Source organism: Chelonia mydas, chromosome 3 (genome assembly GCF_015237465.2).
Source record: "Chelonia mydas isolate rCheMyd1 chromosome 3, rCheMyd1.pri.v2, whole genome shotgun sequence".
Classification (NCBI taxonomy): Eukaryota; Metazoa; Chordata; order Testudines; family Cheloniidae; genus Chelonia; species Chelonia mydas.
In genome coordinates, this window is record NC_057851.1 from 16,223,268 (window position 1) to 16,242,198 (window position 18,931).

The window sequence follows — 18,931 nt, forward strand, 5'->3', positions numbered from 1 at the left end:
TATTTAACTTCAGATGAGAGCAAGTCCAAGGGAAGGCAGAACACAATACAGCCTGTTATATACAGTCAGCCCCTCTCTAGAGCTACACTGGTCAGGTCTTTCAAGGCAAAACCTGCTGAGAGACAAATGGGAAAATGAACCTCTGAGAGAAATACAAAGGGGCAGATTGTGCCCTCACTTACACTGGGGCGCCCCACTGAGAGTCTTAAAAGACATCACAGCAGCCCAAAGACGAAGCAGGTGAGAGACCTACCTGTGATAAAGGAATACGCTGCTAGGATGTTGCTGAGCAAGGCCATCTCTGTGCTAACGCCCACGGGCTCCATGCTGCTGTTATCCACTGGCCGCTGTGTCTCATCCACTGGAAGCAGCAAGGGAGTGTTGTCTAGCGGGTAAAAGGTAGCCGACCTCCCTTTCTTCTTCTCTGTTTTGAGTGAGGGAACAAGCACGTCAGTTTCAGCACGGCCCTGCCCTAAAGCAATTGAACCTGCTTCTGCATTCAGAAATCTGGAGCCAGTCACTGGCAATGCCACCCAAATCTGCCGCAGTTAGGCAACTGGACCTTCTTGGTTAGCTTCGGCTGAGAGCACACGGTGGATTCAAGGCAGTTTCTGTGTTAGCTACCAGGCAGCATCTCCTCTCCCCTATATCCTTCTCTTTCACATCCCCCGTTAGACACACCCAGATGATATACAGCAAATATATAATCAGGTTGGGTTTTTTTTTTTAAATCAAAGATCCTTTATCAATGCTGGGTTCCACTAACAGTGTAATAACTCAGCACATGAGCTTGGAAGACACAGACAGGGTCGGCAACACCTCGCTTGCATCTCACTGTAATTCTAGAGTGATCTACACCTGGCAAGCAGCACTGCTTTCCCTCCAGCCTTATTAAGGGAAGGGCGGATCTTTGCCTGTGTTTATGACTTCCTTCAGAAGCATGCTTTCATTGTGTTTCACTGAGACATAATTTCCCGTTCAGAGAGGTGAGGGAACATGGGTTAATGATTTTATTTTATTTGTTGAAGACTGGAGCTGAGAAGGCAGCTAATTCCAGAAGGCTGAAAGAGACCCTTTCAGACCTTATCAGATCACTGCTAAGAACTGGCTGTACCTTGATCTGTCTGCAGACACCACAACCAATGGCAAAATACTAATTGTTTCAAACACATTAAAAAGTCAGCCCATAGAGAGTGCTCCATCATCCACCTATGAGTGTGCAAAAGCCAACGGCTGTTAAACCTTTTAAGACTCCTGTCCCTGTGTATCTGGTACAGGCTGCAAACAAACAGTACACAGTAGCTGGCAATTGCATCTGGCTTCCACTTATCTGCTAGTATTAAGTTCAGGAAACTGACAAATTCTGGTGCATGAAATACCATTACTGCTGCGGGAGCAAAGTCACTTTCAACTCCAGCCTGCAGCGCATGAAAGTCCACGTTTGTTCACTGTCTCTCTGTGTTTGCATTTGCACCGCTCACACCCAAGGTGAACGGTTACATTGTTCACTTCGCACTGTACCTGCCTGGAAGCTGTGTGGCCCCCCGAGGTCAGCGACAAAGATTTGGGAGTGAGGGGGAAATAAGTTAATTTAAAATGTCAGCAGGGGTGATGGCTCAGGTGGATAAATGCCTGTGTGGTGCTGCATCCTATTAGTGCGGCTTCAGAGATTCATAGAGTCCAAGGCCAGAAGGGACCATTGTGCTCATCTAGTCTGACATCCTGTATAACACAGGCCATAGAACCTCCCCCAAAAAACTTCTAGAGCAGCTCTTTTAGAAAAAACATCCCATTTTGATTTAAAAATAGTCAGTGATGAAGAATCCACCACGACCCTTGGTAAATTGTTCCAACTGTTAATTACTGTCACTGTTAAAAATGTAAGCCTTATTTCCCATCTGAATTTGTCTAGCTTCAACTTCCAGCCATTGGATAGTGTTAGACCTTTCTCTGCTAAACTGAAGAGCCCATTATTCAATCCCCATGTAGCTACTTACAGAGCATTATCAAGTCACCACCTTAATAATCTTCTCTTTGTCATGCTAAATAGATTGAGCTCTTTGACATTCTCTTTATAAGGCAGGTTTGCTCATCCTTTAATCATTCTCCTGGCTCTTCTCTGAACCCTCTCCAATTTATCAACATCTTTTTTGAATTGTGGGCACCGGAGCTGGACACAGTATTTCAGCAGCAGTCACACCAGTGCCAAATACAGCGGTTAAAATAACCCCTCTGCTTAGAGCTGGATGCTGTGGTGATGTCTAGCTGTTAGAGTAGGGGACTGGCCATTGGGAAACTTGGGTTCTGTTTCCAACCCTGCCACTGAATGACTGTGACCTTGGGCAAGTCATTTAAGCAAAACTTTTCAAACATGGATGCCTGAAGAGAGGGACCAAAGGGGAAATTTTCAAAAGGACCTCAGATTTAGGAGCACTATTCCCATTGAAAGACAGTTTTATAGATGAACAAACTAAGGCACAGAGGGGTAAAGGCGGACATTTTCAATAGGAAATTCAGTGGCACGAAGGGCGCTTTTGAAAATCTCCCCCTAAATCCACATTTCAGCATCTTAATAAATGCCTTGATCTTCCCCATTCAACTCCTAATGTGAAACCAAAGGAAGCGATGGGTGCTCAGCACCTTCAAAATCCAGGCCATTTATCTATGTGCTTAATGTTGGGCCCCCACGTTTGGATGTAGTGTTCTTTAATCACTCCATGCCTCAGTTTCCCTAGCTGTAAAATGGCAATAATGCCTACCTCAATGAGATATTGTGATAACTTTTATAAGGCACTTTGACAATCACAGATAACAAGCTCTACTGGAGTGTAATTCTTATTATTGTCATGTCAATTGTCCTCAGCCCAAGGTCTGAGCACTTGTGAAGGGTATTTGGGCCTTAACCTAGTAACTCTCGGAATGTAGAGCCTTCAAAATGCCATTCCCAGCCCCAGATTATTGATATGGCAGGAAAGGTAGTAACTGGAAGTGCCACATATTTGGGGAATAAAGGGGAGCTGAATGGGATGCTGAATAAGTCGGAGAAGGAAATGTAAAAGGAGCCCAGATTGTGTTTTGCTTTAAAGGTGGTGTTTCTAAAGGGATTGTGATTTACCAAAGTAGCCATCTTCAGGGAACTGAATGGAGGAGATATGGGAAAATTTGACTCTCCCTAAATAACTCTAATTATTTATTAATCTGATTTCTATTACAGTAGCATCTAGGAACCCCAGTCAAGGATCAGGGCCCCATTGTTCTGGGTGCTGTGCAAACAACTAACAAAGAAAGCAATCCCTGCCCCAGAGCATTTACAATTCAGGTGTCAATGGATAGAGAAAACTGACCAATGGGGTGGCAGCTGGTGGGAGGGCGAGGTAATAAAACGAAGAGAGTTTAGCAGAAAAACGGAAGTCTCAGCTCACCATTTGCCTCGCCGATGCCAGAGGGCAGCGAGCTGCAGGAATCACAGCAGAGGTAGGTTTTATGGAGGGATTTAAAAGACAAAGAGGATTCTCACAGACAAACAGTGAATGAGGCTTTGACGGCTTACTCCCTTGCGTGCTTTGTTACACAATATGTCAGGTCTTCTTTTAAAACACAGCAGCAGCATGTAGCAGAGGCTGTCACACCGTGATCAGGGCACCACCGGCAGGTGTACGGCAAAGGCAAACCACTGTGGGCTGTTACTGAGTCTTAACACGGCGATGCATGGATATGCCCCCTGCTCGGTGTGCGTTCTGCCTTCCCCCACCCGTGTCCAACCCACCGAGCATATGACTCTGATACTGCTCCCAGCTAGGGAATTCCGCACAAGCTGTAGAGGCTCATACACTAGCACTCAGGGGTCAGTCTCCAGTGATGACCACGATGAGGGTCAACATGTGGATGGAACCTATGCTTACAAATAAGCCCGCCAGTATCTGGTTAGAGGGTTACAAGTTACAGTGGCGACAGGGCTTTACTGCTGATTAATAGCCATCTCTGCCCCTATGTATACTCTGCAGCAATTGTGCATAACGTAAATGGAGAAGAGATAATTGATTAATCCTGTGTATATGGTCCACTCATTTCCAAAAGGGAAACATCCCACTCTCTGCACCCAGGGCGTCCCAAAAGCCATAACAGTGTCAGTGTACATGGTGGAAGGCTAATGAGGAGGCCTGCCACCTTTTAGTCTCTGTCCTCTTAGGCAAAGTAACTGCATCTCCACATGGTGGTGTTTCCCTGCGGCCACAAGGCATCATCATTCCATGATGCAACGTTATGATATGAAGTCACGCTATCCCAGGCAATAATTGAGAACTCTTTAATGTCAAAATTGGGGCTGTCCCATGGAAAACAGAAGACGTGTCAATTAAGCCTAAGTAGGGAACAGATAAGTGAGTGCAGGCCAGCAGTACCGACTCAAGACCCATCTTCTGATATTGCCACGTCACTTATATGCGGAGCAGCATTGCAAGTTTATCATGGCTCCTCTCCATCTTTGGTGAGCTCAACAAGCCCCCCGCTCCCTTCTCTCCTGCTTTTCCTTCCCTCTTCAGCCCCTCCCACATCACAGATTCCCCAGTGTTTTCAGAAAGCTCCATAATGGGGACGAGCCTCTCTGGATCTCAGCAGGACAAAGATTTCAAATTACACCCCCTTTTGGGGCTTCCCCGTAGGATGTGCTGTATACTAGATCAACAAAGCAAGGCCCAGGTGGAGACAGAGACAGAGACCTGCTGGGCTCTAGCTATCCTGTGGAAACATTGCACAATGGGCGTGTTTTCTAGGAGGCAGAGTGAAGAATAACTTCTTTACTTTGAACTGTAAGAGGAGTTCCGCTCTTTGTTTTCTCCAGTGGAGCCTTAGTGCAGTCAAACAAGTTCCTAAATGAATGATTGTCTGAGCACTCTACACTCCAGCAACAAGCACCATAAAGCCACAGAACTGGTTTTCTAATCTGTAGGATTGTACAATCAGCCAGTAAGGGTAGGAAAAAGACTACAGGGGTTATGCAGGAGGAAAGGAGATCTATTCTATCGCAACTAAAGCATATCATGGAAGGGCCATCCACCGCTGTACACTGTCCTCATCCATCTCCACTGGCTCGCCATTCACTCCAGGATCTGGCTAAAAGTCACCCACGTTCCCCCATGCCTTCCTCAGAGATGTTCCCCTATGCCTTGCCTATCGTTGGCCTTCTCTATGTCACCACTGATGGTGTAAGAGCCTTCTCCTTTGCAGCTCCCAGCCTTTGGAACAACCTCCCCTTATCTTTACAACGTATGCATCCCATTTCAAACATGTTGCCTCTGACATTCTCCGGCCTTTTTTCATGTTTGCAATATATCAGTTAAGGCTGTAAAGCATTTTGGCATAGAATTTTATGAAAGATGCTATACAGAGTAAAAACATAACCCTAATCTCACTGAAGCCAGTGTGAGCTTTGCCATTGACTTCAGTGGAGGAGGCTCATGTTCTGAAGCTGCATGGTAGTCATTGTACTGTGCTGACAGACATGTACTGTACTTCACTGCTGGAACGGTACAGAGAACTCAGAAGCCACAAAGTCATGAGCTAGCTGTGCAATGACAAAACTGTATTTCGCCCACTGTTCCGAAATGGGTGGGCCCTATGCACTGCACAAATGCCTGAGCGTGGATTCTGGTATTTAGTGTCCACTAATGGGAACTCATCATTGTTATCACTGCTGTTAGGTTTCTGTAAATATTGTTACAGCCTTAGCTACCTGGCAGAACGCGCTCTAGAATGGCCGGCGAGGCTTCAGGAAAGAACACGCCGTCCCCTATAACATTAGGATCATACACTCTTGGCTGCTGTGGAAAATGTGGTTGCTGAATTCCTTGGTAGTTGGTTGGCTCTGGCTGGGTTTCATGCAGAAGTTTCTTGGGAACTGCAAGAGAAGCACAACAAAAACAACACAATCGTTAGGATGGGTTATTTCAGCTGGTAATAAACTGAATTATTCCATTTTGCTACAGGTTCATCTTATATTTAATTATACTGTAAGCAGACCAAAGACATGCTCATTTACCACCATCAGGAGTGTGCTATGAATGCCTAGACAGCCAGATTCAATATCTGAATGCAAGGCACTGTGAACTTAGTAAGACATCATTTGATTTATAATGAATATTGTTAATTCTTTAGATTGGTCAAAATATTTAGATGAGGTGGGAGGAAAAGATCGAGGAGGTGACACAAGTCTTTTCAAGACACTGACTTAACATCCCAAAATGAAAAGCAATCAATGTTATACCTCCTGCAGTGCTGTAGCACTGTTCTTCTCAAAGTGCTTTACTAACATCAAACCCTTGTGAGATACATAAACACTATTCCCTCTTCTGATCCTTTACCTTAGCATATTATCTTTTCTTTCAAATGCGATTGAAGAGAAATTAAGGCAAATAATGAACCGTTCCTTTGTACAATTACAAACCAGCGTAATAGTGCACAACACTACAATTCTTGCTTTGGATCACAGATGTCTTAGTAAGAGCAGGGTATTTTTCTCCCCTCAATTACAAGGCCAGGTCCTCAGCTGTAAATCAGCAGTCAGTGGAGCTATCCAGATTTACACTACCTGAGGATCTGGTCACACAGTAAATTAGCATTTGCCACACAGAGTCAGAACATCAGTTCATTTAGTCTGGTGGTGTCTCCAGCAGTGGCCAACAGCCGATGTAACTACAGAACATATGTGTCTTCCATACATGTTAGGGTTAAGAAAACAAAAGTAAAGTCTCCATGAGAAAGTATAATATGTGTGTTCCTTCTGTGACACCCTACACTAAAATCAACACAAAATGGAGGTTTCATTTCTGCAGACACCAGAGACCTTGGAGATTTAAAGCTACAGGACACTGAAAATTAAGGTATAACTTTATTATACAGCTAAAAACACCCCAAAGACAAATGTGAAAAAGGACCTGGCCAAGTGCAACACTGCACGTGGAGGGAAGGTCCTTCCTGATCTCTAAGTAATTAGCTGACACCTTGAAGCAGGAGCTCTGATTGCCCTTATCATTATTTAGCTTGCACAGCTACAAAAGCTAAGGATCAGGAAGTAATCCAGTCACCTTCCTTTACACTGTATTAGACTTGCTGTCTTTGCTGAGCCTGAGAACCGTAACTGCATTTACTGGCCACCCTTTCATGTTTGGCAGCCCAGGCATCAGCACTTACCTTCTAGCATTATTAGTAGAGTCTCATCAGGTCAGGAAACAGATATTTAAAAAACCCAAAGCCCTAACTCGTAAATATCAACAAGCTGGCACAGTAGTTTCTGGAGAGAACTGGAGTGGCAAGACTCCTCTTCAGCGTAGGCAGTAGAGGAAACACATTATCTGGGGGGTAACTGAACAGAAGCCAGGGGAATGCCAAAGACTGGAACAGGCAGAAAGTCCAGGAAGCATGTAGGGTGGATTAAAAATAGTGTCTTGCAGCCAAGAGTGTCACAAGTAACTAACAATCTGGAGTGTCAAGTTTGAGATGCCATAAATGGGCTTGATTTTCAAAGGACAGGGGCTCAGCACCCTCTGAATATCAGATCCTTTAAAACAGCGGTTCTCAAACTGTGGGTCAGGACCCCAAAGTGGGTCGTGACTCTGTTTTAGTGGGGTCACTAGGTCTGGCATTAGACTTGTTGGGGCCGAAGCCAAGAGTCCGAGCTCCACTGCCCAGGGCAGAAGCCGAAGCCTGAGGGCTTCAGCCCTGGCTGGCAGGGCTCAGGTTAAAGCCCCAACCCACCCAGGGCTGATGCCCTCAAGCTTTGGCTTTGCCCCTTAGGAGGCTGGGGCTCAGGTTTCAGCTTTGGCCCCCTTGCCCGGGGCAGAGCAGCTCAGGCTTCAGTCCCTCTTCCCAGGGTCATGTAGTAATTCTTGTTGTCAGAAGGGGGTCACCGTGCAATGAAGCTTGAGAAACCTGCCTTAACAAATCTAAGTTGGGCACCCGAAAATAGAGGCATCCAAAATCACTACTCACTTTTGAAAATCTTGGTCTGTCTTTGTATAGCAGCAGTGGCTGAATCTCAGATCGGGAGCCACATGCGGCTCTTTTACCGCTAAAGTGTGCCTCGTAGAGCCCTCCGACCACCCCCACACACACACACTCATCCCTTCTCCGCCTAGGAGACTGGAGGGGGGAGCTAGGAGTTTCTGCCCCGCAGCGGGGTGGTGGGGCTAGAGGCTTCTGCCAGAGACAACTGGTGCCTGCTGAGAGTGGGGGGGCACAATTTAAAAGTTCGGCCTCCCCACCCCCCCAACAGCTTCAGTCATGCCCCCTCAGGCATGCCCCCCTTTACCCTCAGCGGCCCCTCCCTGCAGCTCCCAGGCGTTAGCTCCGCAGGGAGAGGCAGCAGCAAACAGCTGGGAGCTGCAGGGAGGGGCCTCTGCTTCAGCTCCGTTGGGAGAGCAGCAGCAAAAGCAGCGGCTCTCCCCGCAGCTCTGAGCTGTTTGCCGCTGCCTCACCCCATGGCCGCAGCTCCCAGCTTGCCGGATCCAGCAGCTGCTGTGCAGGGATGGGGCTCCGTGGCACCATGTGACCGAGCAGTGCTAGCAAACCCATGCAAAAATCTGGTGGGGGATACACATGACCCCACATGTTCCCCCATGCATTGCCCCTGACTTCTGCCCAGCAGGGAGAAGGGTCTCGGGGCTTCAGTCCTGCAGGGTGCACCTGCTGGGGCTCAGGGCTTCAGCAGGAGCGGGGCTGAAACCCTGAGCTCTGGCAGACACGCCCCGGCTCTCGAACTTCTGAAGATTGTCGTATGCGGCTCTGAGGGTCAGTAAGTTTGACCACCCCTGCTATAGAGTGTCTTTTCTCCCAAAGGGTCCCAGATTGCACCATGGATCATTACAGACTGTAAGGAAAGTTAGATTTAAAAAAAAAAATGAAGGAAAAGAGGGTAAAATTTCAAATACATTTTTACAAAATTTGTTTTCTGTTTTTGGACCAGCTCTTCATGGCCTACAAGAAAGAATATTTTCCCACCCCACTGAAGTGCAGCCATCTCTGAGATGGAGCATAGGGATCCAGGCTGCCCCATTCTATTTCCATGTAAACAATCTGAATGAAATGGGGAAAACCACTGACCCCTTTTTCCTGAGCACAAGCAGGAACAGTAGAGCCAGCATTCCCCAGTTAATGCCTTGGCATCCAGGCCACCCCCCAGTAACCTTATCCCCTAGGAAATCCTATCTGTAAGAAGTAAGAGTGATAAGCCTTATCCTGAGCAGGAGAAGAACCTTATGAAAGCCGTCAGTAATTGATCAATAGCCTCCTATGAGAAGTGGGGAAAGCCCCATCATTTAAAATTGACTGCCTACTTGGGTAGATGGCGCCCATCGCCATCGTATCTGGGCACCTCACAGTCTTATGTGTTGATCCTCATGATACTCCTTTGAGGTAGGGAAGTGCTATAATCCCCATGTGACAGATGGAGAACTAAGGCCAAAATCCTCAAAGGTATTTAGGCTCCTAACTTCCACTGAAATCAGTAGAAGAGAGAGACTAAGTAACTTACCCAAGGTCTCACAGGAATCCAGTAGTAGAGCTGGAACTTGAAGCCAGGTCTCCCAGGTCCCAGGCTAACACTCTACTCACCAGACAATCTTTCCTACCTAGAGGGGCTAACGCTCTTGGGAATATGCAGAATGGAAGTGTCCCGCATTGACAGGGTGGTCTAGGTGACCTAATACGAGAGGTCTTTTTTTGTTTAATTTCCATGATGCTATGATAACATGTAGGGCAGATATCCTGAGTTAGAAAGAAAGTCAAAAAGCAAAAGCCCCTCTCAAGGTCAGCATCCATGCAATTTCCAGTTAGCTTCTGTGTCCCAGACGCCTGGCAGCCAGCTAGCCAAGAAAGATTAAAACATCTGGTTCCTTTGAAATGCACCCCTCAAGTTATCACAAGAGGAAGAGGAACTAATTTGACATAATGTGTGGTGTCCAGCTCTAGTGAGCTGTCAAGAAAAATAATTTACATTACACTTCTCATAAAAAAATGTAACTTGGATGTTATACTTATCTCAACATTAAGCAAAGGCATCCTGACAAGGCATGGCACACGCACAGTCTGTACAGTTCAGTCAACCAATAGCTAAAGCAATCCAATGAAAAAAATGAGCAAAGCAAGTGGCATGTATATGGAAGATAGGGAGAGGAAATGTTCTCCAGATAGTCTTCATCTGAAATGCTAACACACCTTGGTACCCTGGGTTCTATACATAAAATGAACATCAAAAATTGAGTAACTCCAGGGGGTTTGTATAGATTACGAGACTGGTAAAGGGATACGGAAACTTTCACCTCTCAGTCTATTTAATCTCTCACATGGAGCACATGACTATGGTATCTAAGCACCTTCCAAAATTATGAAGTGTACACACAGAAATCTCAGATAATTTGAGCCCCACAGCCCAACGCCCACGGGCTTGAGTCAGCTGGCCCAAGCCAGCCGCAGTTGTGCTGCAGGGCTTTTATTCCAGTGTAGACGTACCCAGAAAGGAACAAATTTAAAAGCAGAGTGTGCAACACAGAACATGCACACAGCCTGAGTCATGCTCTTTAACTGCCCATGGCATGTTGGCACCACTATGTAACATGCTGTTTTCTACCTGCGGGTGCTCTAGAATCTCTCTCATGGGGCAAAAAAACAGGAGCTAACAGAGGGGGTGCATTTAGAATCACAGAAGTAAGAGATGGAAAAAACATCCATCAACCCACCTCCCCGCTAATCAACATCCCCTACAGCACATTTTCATGGGTCTAGTTTTAAACACTCAGGTGCTGGGGATTTGTCCACGTCCTTTGGGAGACAATTTTACAGCCTAATACATCTCCCTCTCAGGAAGTTTATCCTGACATTCAACTGAAATTTTCAATGTATGTTAGGTATGTATATGGCCCCATTGCCATAGTATCTGAGTGCTTCACAATCTTTAATGCATTTACTTTCATGACACCTCCAGTTTTACAGGTGGTAAACTGAGGCACACAGAAACTAGGTTATTTGCCCAAAGTCACATAGGAAGTCTATGGTAGTGCAAGGAATTGCACCTAGGTTTCCTGAATCCCAAGCTGGTGCCCTAGCCACTCTTTCTGTTTGTTAATTTCATCCTTACTGTTGGATCTATCCTTCCGTGCTACCCTAAAGAATGCCACCCCCACATTCCCGGAATACCGCCCTCCTTATCCAACTACTTAGCCAATTCCATTTGCACGTGTGCACACACACTAGATATATATATAGGGGTGAATGGAGGAAAGAACATTGAAAGTTCATCCCTAAAACAGGCAAACAAGGATTTGTCAGTTTCCAGTTCTCTACAATATGTTCATTTGTGCATTTCAGCCCATGATATTTGTTCTGAAAGTTCCATATAATTAAAATAGATCCTGGAGAACATTAAACAAATCCTGCAGCTAATGCTTTAAAGACTGTGCGAGCTGAATAAACTGTGACTTCAGAGAGGAAAACTACATCCAGACTCTATCTGGGCAGGCTGGGGCCAGCAATTGTTGAAGCTCAGCATATTCTTTAGATAACAAACAACTTACCAAGGATAAATGCCCGCCATAAATTACCCCAGTTTTTTAGAGGAGGGTAGATTCCTGAAAGGGGATGAAAATGCACAGCACAATCCACATTTATCAAAAAAGGACCATCTGGGAATTAGAACAGTTCAGAGAAAATGATTCTTTTGCCTGTGTCTTGTATACATGTGAGCTGTGTGGACTTTCAAGACCACTAGATTGAAAGTAAAAATAAAAGGACGACTTGTAGCACTTTAGAGTCTAACAAATTTATTTGAGCATAAGCTTTCGTGAGCTACAGCTCACTTCATCGGATGCATCTCCTTTTCTTTTTGCGGATACAGACTATCACGGCTTCTGCTCTGAAACCTGTCATTATGCAATAGATTGAAAGTGTTTTACATGCTGCAAAAATAAAATCCACTAACTTGTTTGTCAACTGAATCTATTAAAAGAATGGATTTTGGGACATGCACGCCACTTACTGTACAATAAAATTACAATGCAGAGATTAAAAAAAAGAAAGTGTATGTTAGAATACAATGCCCCGATAAGGCATTTAGCTGCCTGGTGCATTTACTATTATTCATAACAGTAACATCAGTTTACATTTACAATGTATAGGGCCTTTCATACCCCTATGCTCTTTACAAATTTAGGACCATATTCTGCTCATCATTTTCACACAAGCAGCCCCACTGAAGTACATGGAACCACTTGTATGATTAAAGCAAGCAGCAGCAGACCTTTACAAATGTATGAATTCTAAATAGCAACTGCTCCAGTGGTTCCACCGCAAAAGAGTGCAGCAGCCTCTAATGTAAAATGCCACTGCTTCAAATAGCGCCCAGCAGCATCACACAGCTGTTCAGGCCAGGAAGTGAAGAATACCCTATCCAGCTGAAGTTGCAGGAGGTTTTTGGTAGACTAGTCCCAGAGTTGGAATTTGGCCAGGAAGCTGGAATTTAAAAATCTCTACTCTTGTGAAAATGGTAACAGATCGTTAATGACCACACATGGTCAAGACCTCAACTTTTTCATCTCACCCATTTATTTTAAAAGGTAGGCGTTGGGGACCAAAGTACAATGGTGTATAATCTTGGAAATGAATGCAAAGCCCTCCAAAATAATTACTTGGCCTCAAACAAAAGTGTTTTTGTATGAAACTGTTCCAAACCTCTGACAAAAGGAAATGACTCACACGGCCTATGGTAAGTCCATTTTCCTGAACCTCCAAGAGCCTTCTGGGACTTTCTGGGAATATATACCTCTGTCATACAGTAAGTCCCTCCCTGCAACCCGCCTACACAGATCAGTCCCATCACTCAAAGGAGTCCCTGCTGTACCTCCCGGGGGGTTGCTATTCACTATGTGACACTGCTTTAAACAGATGCAAATATTCAACATCTCTGATGGAACTGGAGTAAATTTCAGCTTTCGAGCTTTTGGGAAAAGTTAAAACCTGTGATGCACGGCAGCCTGTGTGCAAGCTTTCCAAATAACTATGCCAAGACTGCCCCTGCAGTAGCCCTTCTATCTCCACAGGGGCCTGAGACATGGGCCTGAGCCAAAGCCCACTGAAGTCAATGGGAGTCTTTTCACTGATCTCAATGGGCTTTCAATCAAGTCTCATGAGTGTTTAGAATATCTGCTACCTTAGTTGATAAACCAGATTTGTTTACGTCCTGGTAGCAGCTCAGAATCAATACCGCTATGGAAGAGCTTCCAGTATCTACCTACCTATCTAATTTCTTATACCATAGTCATCATTGTGGTATCTGAGTCCCTTGGATTCTATTATGTCTTGCAGATGGTCAGCTAAATTTTGACTGCATAATCTTTATTACCGATGAGGAGGTGAGAGGCACAAAGAACACAGCTCAACTTTCAGGGTGTACAGGACTGGAAGTTAAGAGAAAAAACAGAGATTATTTTGTTGGTTTGTATACTGAGCAAATTTGCCATGGAGTCATTAAACGAATGAATGTATAAGCCTATCATGTCATTTTTAGATTCACTTTTCTGACTATCCCCAAACTACTATTTTACATGGTGCTTCACATCTTTGACTCTCATGTTTCTTCCATCTTTAACTTTTAAAAATTGGCTTTTGAAGTTAGAAACAGCTTTATCTGCTAGCAACAAAAGCTTAGTGTGTCCTGTCCTTGGGCTGTTTTCCTCTTCTCGTTTCATATTCATGGTTTTTCGCCATCTTGAATTTCATAACAAGATACATAGCATCTATTGCCAATGATTCATAAGTCTGCTGCTTGCTGAGACTTTTGCTTTCCAAGGGGCACAGTGGAAAAGTGTCTAGTACTCTAGGGTGTTATGTACATATTATATTTGGAAAGAAAGAACCTGTGATACAAAGAGACACTCTCTGTCCTAGTGCTTACACATCCCAGCTCTGCTAGACTGTTATATGCTCCCAAATGTAATGTAGCTCTGAATTACCACACGGTAATGCACATGCAATCACATAGGGTTCAATGCCTAGGCATCTTACAAACATCACTCAGCCAGTCATTTCCCCCCAAAGGGCCCTCCACCAGCCAGGAATTGCCAGAGCTCAACGGCACTCTGGCTATGCCCTATTTTCACCTGAAACATCCATATCATGCCCCCTGGGCCAGGAGGGGTTAACTGTAAGAGAGCATTACCACCTGCTCTGCGCTACCCAGAGAGTCCCACATGCTAGGGAATCCCCAGCTGAGGAGCTGTGTGAGTTTTCCATCCTTTTAAATCCCAGGAGTGGCACAAAGAGGCCAGCGTGGTGTTCAGGACTGAGCCTATAATGTCTACATTGTCATTTCCACATAGCTATTACACTGGAAAATAATAGCTATCAGTGAAGTCATTGTTAGACTAGCAGTCTGACACCAAGGTCATCCAAACCAATGCCCTGGAGTAACTCCACGGAGTTAAAGCATGTTGCCTCAGATTTACACTGGTGCGTAGGTAAGATCTGAATGAGGCTTGTTGTATTCAGTTCTTGGTGCTTCAATTACAGAAATATGTAGATTGACTGGAGGGAATTCAGAGTACAAGAGCAATTGTCAGGATGGACTGACAATCTGGGGAACAGGATGACAGTCTCCAAGTATGTGAAGGTTATAAAATGAGAGCCACAAAACATGACTTTGGATCTGAATGTTCTTAAAAATTCAGGGCTGTTCCGCTCTGGGGTACTGGCCCATCTCTAATGTGTATGTATTAACATGAAATTAAGAAAAAGTAAATTCTCTCTCTCCCATTTGCAATGAGCCCATCCCTGTAGTTTCTTATTGCAGAGCCAGGCTGCATATCAGGAAGATCCCCCAATGGCAACTGTGGAATTGCCTCTTGAGGCAAGTGGTGGAAATATTTGCCATTTAAAATTCCACCGGATAAATGAGTTGATAATGTACTGCAGGGAACACTCCTGTACTGGTGGGGCCTTTATTCTATCATGACTATCGATTCAACATGGTAAGTAGTTGAAAATGCTGAGTCGTGCAACGGCAGTGCAGGACAGGAGTCAGGGTAAGAATGATGGGGAAAATCAGTGGGAGAGAGTTGCCTCTTAAAATGATGGCTAAGGGCTCTCCGGTAATCTTATGCTTTGTTGCTTTGAGCTGTCCCCTTTATGTGCCTTTTACAGTCATCTCAATCAGGCTGCAGACTTTGAGACAGTCAGATGTCCCATGGACATCCTGTACTCACATTGTTCCGGTCGTGTACATGTGTGTTGTATTCGTGTATGTGCACATCCATGCATGTGTGTGTATATATATCTGTATTCATGCACACACATTATCATCTTCCAAGTGTGATATAGAATCTCCAGGTAGATCACACATTAAGTACTGTGCCCTCGTGTAACTGCAAGCTACTGCAAGTCGCTGCCCATTTTCTGGAGCAGCAAACACCTGCTGATTGCATCAAGTTAAAATGTTATGAAAGTGTGTGCTTTTATGTAGGTGGTGCTCTACTTTGGTTGCTCTGTTAAAGTGGTATTCCTCATCGCATTTTGGCAGATTAATCCACCAGTTAACCCTGATGAACAAATTGGAAAATGTATTAAATATACATTTCAAAAGTGTCAAGTAAAAAGCATACGTTTCCTTGCTCTGATGACTTATTCCCATAGTAATGGTGCCAAAAGGCCCAGTTCAACGCCATTCTGCTAGGCGCTGTGCAGGCATTAAGTAAAAAGAGAACCGTACCTAAGCAAAATGCAGAATGAGAACTCAGGAATTACAGCAGATGCTGGGAACTCAGTTGGCAAATCTGGACACATGTTACTGTGTGTCCATTTCCACATGAGGGTGATAAAAAAGGCACATGGTGACCAATCCAGCAAGTGTGGAGGGAAGGGCCCGGGGTGGGGGAAAGGAGAGGGTTGGAGGGTGAGCCTGCACTGGAGTCACCCCTCAGCAGCAGCTTCCATCCATGGGCACAGGCCCTGCCATGTGAAGAAGAGTCTGGGACTGGGAGCAGAAGCGCAGTTGACCATTTGCAACACCACTCAAATTTGGCCTGGCTGCTCCTCCATCATGCCAGCAGCAAAGGGGCTGTGTGATTATGCCAGCCAGCTCTGGTTACTGTCCCTTTGTTGGCAGAGGTGTGCCCCAACCCATGCACAGCTGGAGAATGATGGGAAAGAATGGTTGCAGTCTGATGGGCTGTGGGAGCCGGGATGCAAGGGGAAGGCAGTAACAAGATCTGGGTGGCATGGGGCAGAGCCCCTCCCCTGCAGGAGGAACAGAGAGGTGGTTGAGCCAATGAGCAGTGTTGCAACAGAGCCCATGGGCTCCTGCTCCCAGTCCCTGGTTCCATTCAGTTCCCCATTTATTATCAGTGGGCATATTAATAGGTATGTTAATAGATTGCCCATATTTCTGGGGCACCGTATCAGTATTCAGAAAAACTCACTCATTACAACTTTGCCACCTTGAGACATTGGCATAGGGCCAGACTGTGTGAACCCCTTTACTTCTACGTGGGAGCAGTTATGCTCATGAGTAATCCCACTGCCTTCAGTTCAGCTACCCTTGAATGCACAATACTCACTGTTCCTTCAGAATACTTTCAGAAGCAAGATATTGTATGTCACATGTTTTTGTGGAAAATACCCAAGTTGTACAAAGAACTTTCCATCAAGTACCATGTCCCATTTAACCTGGGGTCAAGCGTCATACTGTAGAAGTTCTGCCATTTAAAGGAGCTTTTTTGCAATGGGAAATTCCCATTGAAAATTGGCTTTCATGGGGCTATCATGCAAATAATTGTTCTTTAGTGGGAGAGAGGGGTTCACGATCCATTCAGTGACAGAGGCTTTAGAGGATCTCATCTTTAGTCACCTGAAATGGGTGGCTGCATGCAAGGTTCAAACTCCTAATAAGCCATCTCAGTGGAACAGGATGGAAAGAGAAGAGGCAGAACCCTGTGACACTCTATAACAGAGCAGATGAAGGTCAGATGTAAAAGGAATGTCAGAAAACTAGCTTCAAATAAGGAAAGGAAAGTAACCAGGATAGTGACTACAGCCACAATTACATTATATAGTCTAAATATTTGTCATAAGGGATATAAAAGTTCATGCTTCAGGACATGCACCAACCACTAACTGACAGGAGTTAGGAAGATATTTCACCCTTGTGCCTTTATGGGTAGAATTAGTCTGTAATGTCCCACTATGGGGTTAGTCTGAATCATCTAATACTGGCTATCATCAGATACATGATACTGACCACTGGTCTAATACTGGCTACCATCAGAGACATGGTACTAGACTAGACTGACCACTGGTCTGACTCACTATGCCAATTCCCATGGTCCCATGAGATGCCCAAGTCTTTCTTGGAACACCAGAGAAGGAAAGAATGATCAATAGTCTTGAAATCTGAACAAAGAACATGAAGAGGTTTATGTGGTTAGAGACAGAGGGCACATCTATACTTTGAGCTGGAGACAGAATTTCCAGCCCGAGGAGACATACCTGTACTAGCTCTGATGAAGCTACTGTGCTAAAAACAGAGTGTAGCCACAGAGATGCAAGCTGTACTGTGCTGGGGTGAGCAGCAGGTGGAGCTAGCCACCCCAAGTATGTCGTTAGCCTCTTGGACGGGTACCCATTTGGGGCAGCTAGCCCTTCCTGCTGCTCACATTGCCATGCTTATATTTGCTACTTTCTCGATCAGAGCTAGCATGGGTAGATCACCTTGAGCTGGAAATTTAACCTCTGGCTAGAAACAAAGCCATAGAGTAAATCCTTTACCACGCTAGAAAGGGTAGCTATTGTATTAAAAATCCTGTTACCTTTGTAGACAAGTGCATATGTGCAAATAATTACTATAGAACAAGATACACTATCCTTCAAGCCCAAGTTATCAAGCTTGATGCAGGAATTACTGGATAAAAGTCAATGACCTGTGTTACATAGGAAATTGGACTCTATTGGTCTTGAAGTCCAAGGATCTACGACTGAAGTGGCAAAATTGTTTTCTATATAAGTTCTTATATTCATATGGTCATAACGTTTGAGATATTCTCCTTTGAGGCTGAAACTTCCTAAGCTTCGTCTCAGCTCATAAGTGAATCATCCTGGAAAGTTTGAGAAAAATCCCTTTAGATGTTTTAAGTTATGAGAGCGTTAAAAAAAACCCTGTTTTTAAAAGGTGTCTTTAAATGGCAGAAATCTTTGCCTTTTCATTAAATCTTTGCCTTTAAATGATTTGGGATGTATTCTGTGAAAAGTACCTTATTTGGCTTATGTGTTTTACAGGCAAACCCATAACACACAACATTTCTTGCTTTCGGGTCTTGGGGGAACAGTAAGTACGATACATTCAAGCGTAACTGCAATTGTCACTGCAAGTAACTGCCAGTTTTCTGGGACAGCAAATTATAGTCACTTGCTTGTTGCAGCATACACCAAAATGCACAGTACATTCAACCCAGCCAGAGCTTTTGTTTACCCTGGAAAGAAAAGAGAAAGACATTACTTAGCACCTACTGAATATTCTTATGCAACTAAAACCACAGTTATTTCCATGCCAAGCGTAATCTGTGAGCTCAGAAAAAGCTGTGGGAAAATAGAGAGCTGGATGGTCTTGGCAGCTTTCCAGTTCTTAATAATAATGATTAAAAAAATAAAACATGAGGGTTTGGAGCATAAATATTTGTTTCTGAAGCTTAGCCTATTAAATCCTGTGCACTGCCATTGGTTTTATGAAATGCTCATCCAAAACAACAAGCAGCATTATTCATTCACACATGCTTGTCTTTTCCTAGTTGTCACTCTAGTCAGTTCTATTGCGCACAAGGGTTCAGCTTCATTAAGGCTGCTATCTTAGTATTATGCTAACCAAGGTCCTTACTGGCTTTAATAACCCTCATGCCGGTGA

The 18,931-nt window shown here is 44.6% G+C and overlaps 1 protein-coding gene across 1 annotated transcript in view; it reads right to left on the reverse strand.

Moving 5' to 3' along the window:
• Positions 1-18,931, reverse strand: part of EVA1A (eva-1 homolog A, regulator of programmed cell death) — a 303,636-nt gene that overhangs the window by 11,894 nt on the left and 272,811 nt on the right. Inside the window, exons 6-7 of the mRNA XM_043542176.1 lie at positions 5,732-5,896; positions 254-424 (exon numbers count right to left, since the gene is read on the reverse strand). Coding sequence (XP_043398111.1) covers positions 254-424; positions 5,732-5,896 — 336 coding nt within the window. The remainder of the gene's footprint in view (positions 1-253; positions 425-5,731; positions 5,897-18,931) is intronic.